The 16,866-nt window shown below is 40.7% G+C and overlaps 2 protein-coding genes and 1 pseudogene across 2 annotated transcripts; 1 reads left to right on the forward strand and 2 right to left on the reverse strand.

Annotated features, from left to right (window-relative positions):
• Positions 1-1,126: 1,126 nt before the first annotated feature.
• Positions 1,127-3,926, reverse strand: PIGY (phosphatidylinositol glycan anchor biosynthesis class Y). Its single transcript, XM_033214795.1, has 2 exons — positions 3,630-3,926; positions 1,127-2,157 (listed from the first exon to the last, which is right to left on the reverse strand). The coding sequence occupies exon 2, from the start codon at positions 1,919-1,921 to the stop codon at positions 1,706-1,708; it is 216 nt and encodes a 71-aa protein (XP_033070686.1). The 5' UTR covers positions 1,922-2,157; positions 3,630-3,926; the 3' UTR covers positions 1,127-1,705.
• On the reverse strand, positions 1,127-3,951 carry PYURF (PIGY upstream reading frame). The gene is made up of 2 exons (XM_033214794.1): positions 3,630-3,951; positions 1,127-2,157 (listed from the first exon to the last, which is right to left on the reverse strand). The coding sequence occupies exons 1-2, from the start codon at positions 3,830-3,832 to the stop codon at positions 2,016-2,018; spliced, it is 345 nt and encodes a 114-aa protein (XP_033070685.1). The 5' UTR covers positions 3,833-3,951; the 3' UTR covers positions 1,127-2,015.
• A 596-nt stretch (positions 3,952-4,547) lies between these two features.
• On the forward strand, positions 4,548-8,332 carry LOC117084914 (annotated as a pseudogene).
• The last annotated feature ends 8,534 nt before the right edge of the window (positions 8,333-16,866 follow it).

Consider the following 16,866-nt stretch of genomic DNA (forward strand, 5'->3'; position numbering starts at 1 on the left):
TGGTGGTCACCTAGTACAGTCTTGAATAAAAATTAGAAACGAAGCATTTTGATTCTTGTTGTTCTTATAAATAAAAAGGACCAAATAGTACAAAATAAAGTGGCACATGGCATGGTAGTTAAGACTGAAGCCAGATGGCTGGATGGTTTACATTTCAATCCAATTATTAGCTATGTTACCTTGGGCACGTTACTTAATCTCTCTGTGCTTGTTTCCTTATCTGTAAAATGGTGCTAATATTACCTACTCCTTAGGGTTGTAAGATTGAAGACACAGCACTATGTTTATAATTGTACCTGGTGTATGTTTATACTATAACAACTGATAGCTAAATAAATTATATTAGTGAGAGGATGGTGTTAAATACTAAACTCCCCAAGGGCATGCGTGTCAGTGTTTCCTAAAACGGTCAAACACTCAACTTCCCCAAAAGCTGAAATTGAAATTGACTTCTTGAGATAGAGTACATACTTGTTTTTCAGAATTGTTTCCTTTTCCCTGACTTGGTTAAGTGTGAGAGTTAGGGTTAACTGAAAAGAACAACTCTTCAGGAAATACCTGGGAACCTGTAGTCTTCCAGGTTATCTGTATGTTGCCATAGTAATTTTAACATGCCATTTATACTACAGTATACTCTGAATTAATTCAAAAGAAAACACATCTAACATGTTTTAATTTTTTGATGCAGAAGAATCACTGTTTAAGGTTTCTGTTAACATAAGATTCCAATAAAAATAAAGTTTGTATTCGGTTCTTAGGTTTCTCTGGGTTAACTACTGAAACACACTATACTTCAGAAGTATTGTACTATGCTCGATTAGTCTTACTGAAAGTTCTGGAAAATCAGAGGCTATTAATGTGTCGATGCTCATGCCCTTAGTGGTGTTATTCAGCGTCCTGGGAAAATAAATTGAAATGTGGCTCAAAATATGGCTCTAAGCTCAACAGGGCACAATCTACTACTTGCAAGTCTTCCCACCCCCTACTTTCCTAGGAAATGATTCTATTTTATGTATTAAGTACCTCTCTAAACACAGCTACATTTAGTGCAGTTTTACAACTTCCCTTAGTATCAATAACACTTCCGTGACCAAACAAATAAACAAAACAAATGATTACAAACTGGTTTATTTTTTATGGGAAAGTGTCAACATCTTTATTGCTAATATAAGCATTTAATGTCAAAGAAATGAAGGTAATTTTACAGACTCAATTTTTGTAAGTACATGAAATTTCTATTTGATTATATGGTTTTGTATCACATTCGTTCAAATGCATTTCTCTCCCTTACAGGGACTATTCCAACATCACTCCTTTGGAATTATTTCAGTCATCCCTAACATGTGACTTTACCAAAGACCTTGAAGCTAAACAAACAAGCAAAACAAAATTTCAATGACTCTTAGATGAATGGAATAAGAAATAGTCATCACATGTCAATTACGGATGTTTATCTCCAACAAGACACTGTCAAAATGTTTCTTCTGATACAGCAGTTATAAGTCAGAGCCTTCAAAAAACAAGGGCAGAACAAGAGCACAATAAAAGAAGCATCTGCAACTTAAGCGTCCCACAGTCCTAAGCCTGATATGCGCAAAGCAAAGCCTCTTTCCCACAAACTCAATTCCATCCATTTGAGCTTTCAGAGATAAGAAGATGCCCAAGAACCACCATTAATACATACAGCATATTGACTCTAGTTGCATCAATTATGCCTGAAGAGTTTAATACCCATCCAAGTCCAAAGGTGGAAGAATACATACACTGGTATGGTAATAGGCAAGAGCAGGCTGTAAAAGCAAAGGCTGGCTGTGCTAGTGCAGCCCTGCGGGAAGTTTTCTTCCACAGAGGCTGAGTAGAACAGTCCTGTTAAAGAAACCAGTGGAATAAGAACAGTCAATGTAGGAAGAGACAGAAACATTCTTCTCTTCCACTTATTACCTGCCACTGTGTTTTAAAAGGTATATGGCACTAAGAAAAGTTGGCTGTTGGCGTTTTATTTTTTTAATTATGAACTAGCGCTGCTCCACTTCTTCCTGCTTCTTACTTTGATGCGTCATCCTAGCTGCCTGTGGTATCATATTAGGAATCCCATCAATGATTGGATAAGCTATTCCCAACTCTTCATTAATCAATTCATTTGTGGATGCTTCATATCTGGGGTGGAAAAAAAAAGAACAAAATGAGTTGTGGAAAAATAAAATAATTGAAGAGACTGATTTTCAACAAATACCACCATTTATCCAATTCTTGGTATGGAGTTAATCCCAGAATAGTCTTTTTTAATTAAAAGCAACGATGGCCAATTCAACCTTTTATCTTAGAAAAATTCTCTCAGAATCTGTAATTATTCCCATTTTAGTCAGTTTCTCTCATATTCTCTTTTTCACCTTATTCACAAGTTATTCCTTAATTTTTTTTTCATATTAGTCAGAAAAGATCCCCCTCTCTTATCCAAATATTCCTTCATTACTTTGGTCAACCCCCAAATCATCCCTGTTAATTTACTACTGGAATAAACACAAGAGAAAAATCAACTTCTTCGTTTTAGAATAAATGCTAAGTAGAGAAACTTAACTAATCCATTAGAAGGAAATCACTGGAAAAGGTGAGAGGGCAGAAATGAGGAAACTTTGGAAAGCAGTAAGTCCGCAATGAGCTAGTTATAAACGCAAATCAAATAATTTCAAGGTTTGAGAAAACTGAGTATGTTTATTATGGGAAAAAAGAAATATGAAAAACTGCTAGCAATCTACCACTCAAAGATAACCACTGACAACGTTTGGTGTTTCGTTTACGCGATTTGTAATACTAGCGCTGGTGTTGTCAATATTCCATTTTGGGGAGCTTGGAAACTGTAGAGCTGTCTTCCCAAAAACTAGGTTAAAGAGGCTTCTACGAAACTTGCTATGCCACAACTAAGAGCCACCAGGCAGCATACACAGCTGAATTGCTTAAGATTGCCAGGCACCCGTTGTACAAGACACTTTCACAAGAATCTGGAGGGTACAATACTTTTCATTATCTTGGCTTAAAAACCGGAAGGCTTTGGACTTGTCCTGAATCGCAGTAGTTCATGAACCTGGTGGTACGTTAGAAATCATTTAGGGACCATTTAAGAACACAAATAAGCTGGGCGTGGGGGCGGCGCCTGTCTCCCGACTCCTGAGGAGGCTGAGGTGGGAGTTCTAGGCCAGTCTGGGCAACGTAGGGGGGCACCCTGTCTCTTAAAAGGAAAAAAAGAAAATACAAATGTTCAGGTCCCATCCCCCGAGCATTCCAAGTCTGCCCGTCTTGGGGGCTGCAGGGGAATCGGCATTTTTAAAACGGTCCCCGGGTGATTGCAAAGAGCAGCCGGTCGCGAACCCTAAACCGCTTCGAGCCATTCCGGCAGGCTGGCTATGTGCTCTGGGAGATGTGGGACGCGGCTCCCCTGGCCTCTGGTCTCCCCCATTCTGCCCCCGCGCAGCGGGAGGTGCGTGCGCCCGGCGGGGACAGAGTCCAGAATATGGCAGCGGAGAGTACTTGACCGACCTACAAGGCCCCACTGGCTGCGACAGGCCGCGGTCCACCGCTCCCTTTCCGCCCACCGGGAGGCTGCAAAGGAAGGGCCAAGGCCAGCGAGTCACCTGAGCGGCTTCTTGGAGAGCGGGCACACCAGGAACTCCAGCAGCGCCGGATCGAAGGCGCGAGGCGGCTCCTCCGTCTTGTTGCTCTGGTCGGCCAAAGGCCGCGACCCCGACGCGTGCAGACACCTACAGGCGACCGCGTACGGCGCTGCGCTAGTTCCCTGCAGCGCTGAGACGAGCCTGCCGCGTGCTCCGCTCAGCATGGTCTAGCAGCCTGAGACCAGGCCTCACTGCGCCTCCGCCAGCCGGGGCCGAGCTCCTCGCTCCGCGTTCGTCCAAACCAGCCGGCCAGGCCCCACCCCTGGTGCTCTGGGAAACGCTGCCGGGGAGTAGGCGGGGCGGGCGGTTTGGTTCCGAGGGTGCTCCTGCTCCGACTGCTTTTCCCACGGACGTCATCTGCAGGCCGTAGGACAGCCCCAGGGCAGAGGCCTCTGGGGTGCCCCGCCGCCTTACCAGACTACAAACTAAACCAGTGTTTAAGTCGAGGTGTCTGGGTTTTCACCGGGGCCTGTGGCAGAGATGCTAGGAAGCCAGTGGCCAGATCTCAGAGTTGTAGGGAGTTAGGCTTGGACCTACGTGGTTACCTCCAAGTGAAGTTTCAAACACACTCTCATGTATTGTATTGAATGTATTGCCATGGATGTATTGAAAGCGTTCATTTCTTTCATGTACGTCTTTACTATACCATTAGTTTCTGTAACCTTGTTTGGCTTTTTTCTGTCTCATTAAAAAAAGTGAGAACCTGGAAGGAATGGCCTAGGCCTCTGACCCTCCAAACTATATAAATTCTTCCTGCCTGAGACCCAGTCATTGTGAAGTATTTGCGTAATAAAGCACAACTAATTTACTTCTATCAATGAACTTAGAGGCCGCAAAGGGCCTAAATAACTGTGTAACAGGCAGATGTCTGTTAGTCAAATGGGTGATCCATTCAGTGAATTTGTATCCCAGGTTTGCTTCCGGCTCTCCGAGGAAGTGACGCATGTTAGATCTCTTTCTTACAGTGTAGTAGAAGGGAACTTGGGCTCTGGGGCCTGACAGCTTGGTTTCCTGTCCACAGTTTAGTAGCCGAATTACTTCGGCAAATGACTTGACTGCTCATTTTCCTTATCTGTATAAGATTAATAATTGTACCTACCTTGTTCTCTCAAGGTAGGGGATAAATGTGATTGTGCATTCGAAGAACATTTAGAAAAGTGCCTGGCACAAATTAGTGCTCCATTAATGTTGTCTATTTTTATTTTTATTTCATCTAGTTTTTCCATGTCCGAAGACTCAGAGTTTCTTGTTAGTCATCCATTTTTTCCCTCCGTTCTGCTGAATATCAACCTGAACTTTTTTTTGCATCTCTGGGCATTATCATTTCACACTTTGAGTTCCTGGGGCTGGAAGGAAAGAATACAAAAATATGTTTATATTTTCAAATTTTTCTCCCACTCCAATGTAAAAATAAATTGAGAAATGTTTATGTGTTCATCCTAATTTTTTATTTGTTTTTTGGGCCATCCTGTTTTTTTTTTTTAAAAAAAAGGTTCATTTTTTGATGTTCTTTGTTCACTAATGCTCAGGAGATTTTCTAAGGTTAATGTAGCTTATAGGATACCAAAAAGGAAACACTTCTACTGGATAGATATTTAAGAGATAATGAAAGTCTCTGGTTGCCACACCTTCCTTCCCCCACAAAGAAATCTTTCATAGTCGTAACTTTCCGTTATTAGAGTCACTAAGGGACTAGAGAATAGGGCAGTTATCAGGACTTACCCCCTAGTCACTAACGGCCTAGAGAATAGGGCAGTTATCAGGACTTACCCTCAAGGGAAACTACTGTAAAGTTCCTATGTCACCTTCACACTATTTCCGACTAGGGCAATAGCAGGAATTAATTTTTCAGTTGAAGTCAGTTGATACTTTGGGCTCAAGGGAAGGGCTGAACTGTAGGAAAGATAAGTTTCTGCTTAAGGAGAAACAGCGCTTGACTTCTGCCAGCGCTGAGTGGGCCCAACCCTTGGCCCTTTTTGGGTAGGGGAAGGCACCCACGCTTAAGCCTCAGCTAGCTTGGCTGACATGCCTCAACTAGCTTGGCTGACAGATCTCTATCAACTGGGTTTTCTAACCAGTTATAAATAAATTAGTTTCAGTTTGCCTCCACATGAAGCGTTGAGGCAATTCCGTTTACTTTATTTAGGGGAAGAATAGAGAGTAACAGCAAAGTATTGAAAACATCCTCAAATTTATAACACCAGAAATCAACAACCAATATTTAAGGAACATCTGAATGTATGACTGTCACTATGTGCGTATTAAGTTGCAACATATCAAAGCAAAATGTTCCTAAATAGCCCTTAGTAATACGATTCATTTCTGCCCGTAGTATACTAAGCTAAATGTAGATGATAGTATAGGATCATGGGACTGGAACTGGGCTTTTAAAAGTTAGTCCCTTGTCACTGTTCACATGACTATGACCTTTCCTGTCACATAGGCCTGTGCACAATAACCTGATGGTTTCTGAGCTCAGATACAGTATACCTGTGTGACCTTGAAGAAGCTACTTAAGTTCTCCCCCTCAACCTTCTCACTTGTGAAATACAGTAATAATAGTATGTAACTTATGGTGTTTGAACAGACTAAATAAAACAATTCAAGTAAAACAGTACAGGGGCTAACACATCTAAAGAATGTTGTTAGCAATAAAATTATTTATTATGGTGAAACTAGTAGACATTCTGATGAAAAGGGAAAGCACAAGGTACTTCTGGAACACTCTTTTTAACTGAAATGGAATTTTTCTAATTTCCAATATGGATACTATTGAAATACAATTCTTGGATTATCACACACATGAAGTTAGAAATCTTTAGGCAGAAGAGGGGTTGGACTATATATTTTAACAAAACCCATCAATTCCAAATTTGGTGGGATTGAAATTTATGAACCTGTAATCCAAAGAAATGAGTCAAAGTAAATTTTCCACTAGATGGCATCATTTACTATTTGAACTAACATTTATCTCTGCTTGATTTTTTTCTCTCTGTGATTACAAGGATTTACTTTCATTTTGCCAATTGTTTCTTAATTTGATAACACTTATTTTTTATTTTTGTTTTATTTTCTTGAGACAGATTCTCTCTGTGTCACCCAGGACGGAGTACAGTGGTGCAGCCGTGGCTCACTTCAACATTGACCTCCCAGGCTCAAGCAATCCTGGCACTTCAGCCTCTGGGTAGCTGGGACTACAGGTGCACGCCACCACACCCAGCTAATTTTTGTATTTTTTATAGAGCTGGTGTTTCATGTTGCCCAGGCGGGTCTGGAACTCCTGAGCTCAAGCAATTCACCCACGTTGTCCTCCCGAAGTGCTAGGATTACAGGCATGAGCCACTGTGCCCAGCCCAACACTTATTTTAAAAACAAAAATCATAAAAGTCTTACTAATAAATTTTAATTATAATGAGTTCATTAAAATCAAGTTTACAATAGATAAATGGACAAAATATTTGAAAAGAAAAATTCACAAAAAAATACAGTTGATCAATAAACACATTAAAAAATTTATCTTCAATAGTAACGTTGTAATGCTAGTTTCGAACATCAAATAAGTTTTGAAATAACCCTAGACATGAATGTTACCAGCCTTGTCTTGGCCATCTGAAGGATAATCACAAATTCTCTCTGAAGGGCTAAGGACTAGTGCCTGAAAAAGGGCCAGAATATCCCAGCATGGGCACGAGTAGCTTGAAATTGTGGAATTATGTCCTGTTTTTCTTTTTCTTTCTCTCTTTCTCTCTCTCTCTCTTTCTCTCATTCTTTCTTTCTTTTTTTGAGACAGGATCTTGCTCTATCTCCCAGGCTGGAGTGCAGTGGCTCCATCATAGCTCACTGCAGCTTGAACTTCTGGGCTCAAGCAATCTCCCACCTCAGCCTCCCAAGTAGCTGGGACCATAGGCATGCACAGGCACCACCACACCCAGCTAATTAAAAAAAATTTTTTTTGTAGAGTCAGGGTCTCACTATGTTGCCCAAGCGATCCTGCCACCTCAGCCTCCCAAAGTCCTGGGATTACGAGCGTGAGCCACTGCGCACAGCCCAGCTTGCTCTTTCGGTTCTGTGGCTGCTGCACTTTTAGGGGATGTACTCACTGACCCACAACAGCTTGGGAGTCCTCTTCCATAAGCTCCCCTCCCTCACGCTGGGCAATGAGCTTGTCATCTCATCGTGGGCTCCATTATCACAGTGGTTGCCTTCCTGGGCTGCGTAGGCTCTGTCAAGAAAAACAGGTGTCTGCTTATGTCCTTGTTCATTCTGCTGCTAATTATCCTCCTTGCTAAGGTGACTTTGGCTATCCTGCACTTTGTTTATGAACAGAAGCTGAATGTACAGGTAGCAGAGGGCCTGATGGACAGCATCTGCCATTACCACTGGGAAAACAGCACCAAGGCGATGTGGGACTCCATCCAGTCATTTCTGCACTGTTGTGGCCTAAATAGCAAGAGTGATTGGTCCAGTGGGCAACAAGCATCTTGCCCTTCAGATCCACAAGCGAAAGGTTGCTATGCAAAAGCGAGACTGTAGTTTCACGACAATTTCCTGTATATCAGAATCATCACCATCTGTGCGTACGTGCAATCCAGGTGGTGAGGACGTCCTTTGCACTGACCCCGAACAGCCAGATTGATAAAACCAGTCAGGCCCTGGGGGTGTGACCTGCAACTGCCCTGTGCTGGGGAGACTCGTTTCATCTTTGGAAATCCAAAACCATTTATAGCATGAAGTTCTAAATGGTCACCTGCTGGACTGCCTGTCCTCCCATCCCTTCGCCTTTTGGGTGCCTGTCTTATACAGCCAGAAAATAAGGTGTTGGCTAGGGACTTTCCATCTCAGGCAGCAAAACAACCTTTCACCTACTGATGGCAGCAGCCACATCTCTCAAGGTGGTAATAGTAATACGTGGGCATTTTTTTAGACATGAAAGGCCAAGAGAAACTGTGGAACTAATGGTTCAAGATCAAAGAGTGGGCCCAGGATATGAAGTTTTTAACTTTGATTTGATAGTTTTTAACATTTGATAACTTCATTGTCAAATTAGTCTCTGGCCTCTATGTTATGCCCAGTCTGCTCTGCAAAGTCAAGCAAGAAACAAGCTTAAGGGGGTTCTAGGTCCAGGCTCATGGGACCATTGTCACAGCCCTGTTTCTCTTTGATGAAGGGTGGTGGCTATAGGAATTACAGAGTGCTCTTTCTCCAAAGGGCAAAGTTTCATTTTCATTTCTTTATTAAGGGCCTCATCAATTTATTCTGTCTTTCCATGAAAAATTATGCAGTGATTTATATCCTGACTTCAACCAGTTACTTAGCTGATAATCACGTACACAAGACTTCTTCTGGTGTTATTTCTCTATCAGCTAACATTTTGTTAATATACTATGTTGTTCTTCGATAAATAAAAGTGATCTTAGTTTTTTTAAAAAATCAAAGAAGTTTCCATTTCTCATCTATCAAAATAGTAAATATTTAAAAAATGTAATTCTTAATGTTTATGAATAAATGAATAAAGTATCAACTTATTCATTTATTGAATGCCCACTATGTGGCAGGCATGCACCATTATTCAGATTTAAAAATAAAAACTCATAACACAAACAATTATAATAAGTGAAAAACAAGCAGGACACAAAAATGTATGCACGAAGATTATACTTTTAAACCAAGAACTTCGGCATAGGGGCAAAAAACAAATAACCACCAAAATGTTGGCTGAGTGCTGTGGCTTACACCTGTAATCCTGCACGAGGCAGGAGGATTGCTTGAGGCCAGGAGTTCAAGACCAGACTGAGCAACTTAGCAAGACTCCATTTCTACAAAAAATAAAAAAGTTATCTGGCTGTGGCAGTGCCTGAAGTACTAGTTACTCAGGAGGCTGAGGAAGGAGAATCACTTGGGCCCAGGAGTTCGAGGTTACAGTAAGGTATGATGGCACCACTACACTCTAGCCTGGGCGACATAGCAAGACCCTGTCTCTAAAAAGTAAAAAATAGGCCAGGCACAGTGGCTCACACCCATAATCCCAGCACTTTTGGAAGCCGAGGCAAGTGGATCACGAGGTCAGGAGTTCAAGACCAGCCTGGCCAAGATGGTGAAACCCTGTCTCTACTAAAAATACAAAAATTAGCTAGGCATGGTGGCAGGCACCAGTAATCCCAGTTACTCAGGAGGCTGAGGCAGGAGAATCACTTGAAACCGGGTAGCAGAGGTTGCAGTGAGCTGAGATCACACCACTGCACTCCAGCCTGGGCAATAGAGAGAGACAGAGAGACTATGTCTGGAAAAAAAAAAAAAAAAGTTGGTTCTTTTTAGCTGGTTGAAATATTGCTGAATTGTTCTTTAAATATTTCTCTATTTAAAATTTTTTATTTAATAAAGTAGTTTTAAAATATAAACGTTACCAGTTCATAATTGGTAAAAGAATACTTTATTTCAAAACTATTGATTCGGTTCAGTAAATATTGATCACTTCCTGTGTTCTCGGATCATATTAAGAGGTGAAAAGGAGGGGTATAAAAGCATATAAGATGCTATTCCAGCTGAGTGCGGTGGCTCATGCCTGTAATCCAGCACTTTGGGAGGCTGAGGCAGGCGGATCACCTGAGGAGTTCAAGACCATCTCGGCCTGGCCAACATAGTGAAATCCCGTCTCTACTAAAAGTACAAAACATTAGCTGGGTGTGGTGGCAGTGCCTGTAATCCCAGCTACTCAGGAGGCTGAGGCAAGAGAATTGCTTGAACCAGGGAGGTAGAGGTTGCAGTGAGCCAAGATGGTGCCACTGCACTCCAGCCTTGGTGACAGAGTTAGACTCCGTCTCCAAAAAAAAAAAAAAAAAAAAAAGGTTTTCCCTATTTTGAAGGTGTTTATAATCTTAAGTGAAGTAAACAGCACAGCACAGAATAAAGGTAAATAAAAAATTCAGGTTTACATATAATGCGTTCTTCTGTGTATTCATTCAACATTTGTTGAACTAATACTTTATATGAGGCTCACAAAAAGGCTGTGCCAAAGGCCTAAGGAGGGCTTAGGGGAGTATCAGTATGACCTATACTGATATATACTGATATAGCCGTAACAAATTATTTACTGAGACCTCAAGAGACACCCATTTTATCTCCTTTCATCATTTTTTAATCCACAAAAACAATTTTATCTTTGCAAGTAGAATCTAAAATTTGCTAGGCAGAGATGAGTATGATGAGCCATCAATACTATGCTACAGCTCAGGCAAGAGTGAATAATATGGACTTGAGTAGATATTGTAGGGCTGCATATTAATATACATTTTAAATGCCTTCTGTGTATAACTATAAGATTTCAAAACTGATCATGAAAATGGCCAGGTTTGATCTTAAGCCTAAAAGTTCAACATAATTAAGATATGAATATATGGAAAGAGGAATAGTATTTTATTTTTTGTTTTTATTCTTTTTGAGACAGAGTCTAGCTCTGTTGCCCAGGCTGGAGTGCAGTGGTGCGATTTCAGCTTACTGCAACCTCTACCTCCCAGGTTCAAGTGATTCTCCTGGCCTCAGTTTCCCAAGCAGCTGAGACCACAGGTGTGTACCACCACATCATGCCTGGCTAATTTTTTTGTATTTTTAATGGAGATGGGGTTTCACCATGTTGGCCAGGCTGGTCTTGAACTCCTGACCTCAGGTGGTCCGCCCTCAGCCTCCCAAAGTGCTGGGATTACAGGCATGACCCACCGTGCCTGGCACAAACAGTATTTTAAAAAATTTTTTTGTAGAGACAGGGGTTGTGCTATGTTATCCAGGTTAGTTGAACTGGCCTCAAGCTGTCCTTCCACCTTGGCCTCCCAGAGTTCTGGCATTACAGGCATGAGCCACCATGCGCAGCCAATAGTATTTCTTAAAGGGAGTCATTACCACTATTTTGTTCTTTAAAATATCCTATTCATACATATTTTGAAATACAAACTTTAAAAATAAGAAAAGAGGTCACTAAAACTATAAATATATCACAAGAAAATATCCAGATAAGCAACTCCACATGATATTAATTTGTCTATTTAGAACAAATGAAATCAAGAAAAAAATTGCAGTTCTGTCCAACTCAGCTTGAAATCTGTGGTGGCCATTGCTCTCTCAACCTCCATCTGAAGATGAGCTATTGCTCTCTCAACCCTCCTACTTGAAGAATTTGGAAAATGAACAAGCACATTTTCCAGACTCCCTTATAGATAGGGTTCTGGCTATGAAATAGACTCTGCCAGTTAGATACACACACCTGAAATTTCAAAGGGAGGCAGAGGTGAGCTTCCTGCAGCAGGGAGAGTTGACATGCAGGTCCTGACAGACACAGGATTTGCATGGGTTAGATGAATGCTGCACTCTCTAGATGCAAGGAGCAATGTCTTCTTAGCACAGGGCAGCTGTGGCAGCCACAGCAGTGGTTGCAGTAACAGTTTCTTCTGGGTCACAGCTATAAGGGCATTAGCTTAACACCAAAATCCCAGAAGCAGCCTTCTGTTTCTGCTCTTCCAGCCATTTCAATAATTTTATAAACACATACTTCTGTATATTAAAATTCCTATGTACTGGAAATTCCTAGAATAATTTCTTTTTCCTGCACTGAATCCTGAGTGGTCGACTACCCCAGAGTGTAGATGTGATCATTAAATAAAACATGTAAATCATTTAGAATAGTGATTTACATAAAGAATAATGGCCTGAAACAGTCCAATAAGAGATATCTACATAGATATATTTATAAAACAGGAGATTTATTACAGGAATTGACTTACACAATTATGGAGGCCTAGAAGTCCCATAATCTGTCCTCTGCAAGCTGGAAAACCAGCGGGAGAAAGCTGGTGATGTAACTCACTCTGAATCCGAAGACCTGAGAACCAGGGGAACCAACAGTGTAGGTCCAGATCGGAGCTTGAAGACTCTAGAACCCAGAGCACCAGTGTCTGAGGGCAGGGGAGTATATATGGCTGTCCCAGCTCAAATGAGAAGCAAATGCACCCTTCCTCCACCTTTTTGTTCTATTCAGGCTTTCATAGGATTAGATGATGTCCATTCACATAAGTGAGGGCAGATCTTCTTTACTCAACCTATAAATTAAAATCCTAAACTCGTCCAGAAACACCCTCGCAGACACAAACACAAATAATGTGTTACCAGCTAACCAGGCATCCTTCAGCTCAGTCAAGATGTCACATAAAATTAACCATCACATTGGCCCGTTATAACAGAAAATAAAAGATCCTGATCAGAATTACTAAAAAGAACGAAGAGTAGAAGTACTAAGAAGTACTCAGGAAGACAATCGTCCTCTGGACATAGAGTTGTAATATTTAGGGAAACAATGTGGGGAACTTTCTTTTTGCAAGGGTTCAAGGGAGAGCTTGAGGAAGAGGCAAGATAATTTACCTCTTGTACTAATACCATATGTATTAGGGTTCTCTAGAGGGACAGAACTAATAGGATAGATGAATATATAAAAGGGAGTTTATTAAGGAGAATTTGCTCACATGATCACAAGGTGAAGTCCCGCAATAGGCCATCTGCAAGCTGAAGAGCAAGGAAGCCACTCTGAGTCCCAAACCAAGAGTCCAAAAGCTGAAAGATTTGGGGTCTGATGTTCAAGGGCAGGAAGCATTCAGCATGGGAGAAAGATGAAAGTCAGAAAACTCAGCAGGTCTGCTCATTCCACCTTCTTCTGCCTGCTTTATTCCACCCACCATGCAGGTGACTGGATGGTGCCCACCCACACTGAGGGTGGGTCTGCCTCTCCCAGTCCACTGGCTCAAATGTTCATCTCCTTTGGCAACACCCTCACATACACACCCAGGAACAATGCTCTGCATCCTTCAATCCAATCAAGTTGACACATTATTAACCATCATACCATGGAAAATTCTGACTTTATAAATAAAATTGAAGGGAAAAAAGGAGGCAAAACAATGTCACCTGAGACCTATGTGAGTAATTCGATGCTACTGATACTACTATCCCCTTCCCTTTCTCAAGGTTTTCATTGGCATGATGCAGACTAGTTTGGAAGGTGACCGTGTGAGAAACAGCGTGCCAAAAGCCTTTATAATTTCTCTTTCACATGTGGCTGTTCACCATTTCTTACAATTTGTTTCTTCATAAGTCTTCTGGCTTTCAGCACTTTGATTTTAATAGTCACAATTCTAATCTAGGCCTCAGTGATTTAAACTTGTGGCTAACTTCGTATATAGTCCTAACTTCTTTATCTCTAATTTTCTAATATTTTTCCCTTTAAAATCCCAATAATAAAAGGTTATTCTTTAACGTTCTCACTGGCAACTTTGTTCAAAATTTCACAAAAAGCAAAGTTATTTATGCTTGGTTTTAAAGTGCTATGTGTCTCCAATATCAACCAGGTTTCTTAGCTTCCATCTTTTTTTACTCCCTTCCTCCCTCTTTCTACCTCCCATTCCTCCTTCTTCTCCACTACCCTCCTGCTAATGGATAAATATGATCCATATCATCTGACAGTGCTTTTCAAACTTGAATATGCATATGAATCACCTGAGAATCTTGTTAAAATGCAAATTCTGACTCATTATGACTAGGATCATACTGAATAGGAGGCTTGAAATCCTCTTTTCTTAGCAGCTTCCGGCTGCTGCTGCTGAATTGCAGACCACACTTTTAGTAGCAAGACTCCAGAACACTGGTTTTTGAACTGGAATAATTTTGGACCCCAGGAATATTTGGCAATATGTGGACACATTTTTGATGGTTATAACTGGGGTGGTGCTCCTGGGCAGAGGCCGGGAATGCCACCAAGCACTTACCATGTACAGGACAGCCCCTCACAACAAAGAATTACCTGGCCCAAAACTTCAACAGTGACCAGGCTGAGGAATCCTGCTCTAGAATGATCTTAAACACTATAATAAGCACTCAGTAGCATCTTCTATGAGTCTAACAGTTTTTTTTTTCTTTCTAGAAAAAACTTTCCAGTCCTCTTCCCTCTACTTAGTCAGTTCCTGTGACTAAAAGGATCTCATATTGGAAAGCTTTTTTTCCCCAAAAGTCTACCATTTCCTTTTCCAAATAATTAAATGAAAGTTATGAATGGAATTTTTCATGGTATTAACATGATTTTAAAAGCCTCGTGCTCTCAGAAAAAAATAAAAAATTAAGACAGCAAGTTTACAGTTTTGAAATGTGTGATCCTATATGACTTTTTTATTATCCGTTTTTAAGCTAGTGCATTATGGTGCCTTCAAAAACAACTGAAGTAATTCTCAAAATAATAATCAATAGGTGTTTTACTTTGTGTGTGTTTTCAATAACTGCTCAGATTGTAGCAATCAAATAGTCCATAGTGAAAAAGGAAATGAATCTCCAAAAGAAGTCTTTTTTTGTATTCAGATGAGGAAGATGGGGCTATTTTAAAAGTTCTTTTATTGTAGAAAGCTGTGTTTTCCATAGTTGAAGAGAGTCAGGAATTTGACAACTTTAACTTGATTTGACTTTCCAGTTATGTAGCTTACACAAGAGTTATTGCATATGAACAAAATAGGATAATTTTTACCAGAATCTTGACTAGATGAAAGTAAACTGAGTCCTGAGTATTTTTATTGAAACTATGGTCAGAATTCTAAGTTTTTGGAAGTCTGCTTTTCCTAGTTTTCTAAGCCTGTCAGGCATCTTTGGCTGACTCAGAGCCCAACTTTGAACTTACACCTGGCCTGCCAGCACCTGGGGTACTGCCCTGGGATTCCCACTCTGCCCTGCTTTCTTCTTGATTTCATTGCAATGGAAAATACAACTAAATATTTCAGTAGTTTGAGTTTGGTCAAGTCATTGGGGACATTTTCGTTTAATGTAAAGATCCTACTGAAAAGTACTTTAGTCACCAACTTAGAGAATTCATAAACTGAAAAATGTTATATAAGGTGACTATCAGAATGATCTTCTTAAACTTACTATCCACTCACCTACACTTTCCCCAGCAAACTCTCCTTCCTCGTTATTGAACTTAGTAAATGATACCACCATCCTCTGTGTCACCTGGGCCCAGGTCTGAAGTCATGGTGGACTTCATCTTTTCACCTCCCACATCCAGTCACATGAGGAAGAGCATCCAATGGCAGGAGGACAGGAGCAAGTGTGTCAGCTGAGGTCTCTCTTTCTCTTCTTATAAAGCCACCAGTCCCACCATGGGGGTCCCACACGAATGACCTTATCTAATTCCAATTACCTCTCAAAGGCCCCACTTCCAATCAACATATGAATTTGGCAGTTAAGTTTCCAATACAAGAAATTTGGAGGACATATTCAAACCACAGCACTCCTGAAATCTTTTACAGAAATATTACAGAGTAGAAAGAATGCAAATGTTTCTTATGTTGTAACGTAAGATAGAAAGATGGAAGAGCATCCCATTCTTGGTTCAATTCCCTTATTACAATAAACACAAATCATCTTATCAGAGTAGGATGGCCTACCTCAATGTACCTTACTTTGCATGTGATAGTTTAACAGATTAGCTATTCACCGATGCACTCAAGTGGCCAAGAACTCCCCGATGATTTCCCTGGATTTGTGCAAAATCTTCTGGCACAATGGCTTATGAGGCCCTCCAGAAACTGGTCTCAGCTTGTCTCTAGCATCTTCTCTCACTGTGACCACTTCTCGTCTTGAATTCAGCCATTCTGAATTATTTGCTGTCCCCATAATAGCCTGTTTCATAGCTCCATGTCTTTTGTTCGTGCCATTTCATCTGCCCAGAATATCTTTACTCCATTGTCCATCTAAACCAGGACTCAGCTTTTAAGACTCAATTCAAACACAGTCTCTTTTATGAAGATTTTTCTAACTCCTTCCCTTTCCCTGCTTCCTGGGAATTGACCATCAATCTCTTGTATACAATAGTAAACTACCCCCTGCCCCAACACGTGCACACTCACTCACTAACTCTTATTATAACATTTATTACTTCTTTACAAGTATTCACTTATATGTCTGTCTCCTGTACTAATCTAGAAGATCCTCTAGGTCACATACCATGTGTATTTTATTTATTTATCCCTAAATCTAGCACAGTGACTGGCACATAGTATACGTTTAATAAACACTTGTGACATGAATGGAATATGTCTAGTACCAAATGTTGTTCCTCTTAACTTGCCAACGGAAAAAAATATTACACAGTCAATGAATCTGCTTGAAATTTAGCTAC

Source organism: Trachypithecus francoisi, unplaced genomic scaffold (genome assembly GCF_009764315.1).
Source record: "Trachypithecus francoisi isolate TF-2019V2 unplaced genomic scaffold, Tfra_2.0 Lachesis_group1, whole genome shotgun sequence".
NCBI lineage: Eukaryota > Metazoa > Chordata > Mammalia > Primates > Cercopithecidae > Trachypithecus > Trachypithecus francoisi.

Coding starts and splice junctions, on each gene's coding strand:
- PIGY (XM_033214795.1), bottom strand. CDS start 1,921: ATGTTTCTGTCTCTTCCTACATTGACTGTTCTTATTCCACTGGTTTCT.
- PYURF (XM_033214794.1), bottom strand. CDS start 3,832: ATGCTGAGCGGAGCACGCGGCAGGCTCGTCTCAGCGCTGCAGGGAACT. Junction 2,158..3,629: donor CTCTCCAAGAAGCCGCTCAG/GTGACTCGCTGG, acceptor TTTCCACCCCAG/ATATGAAGCATCCACAAATG.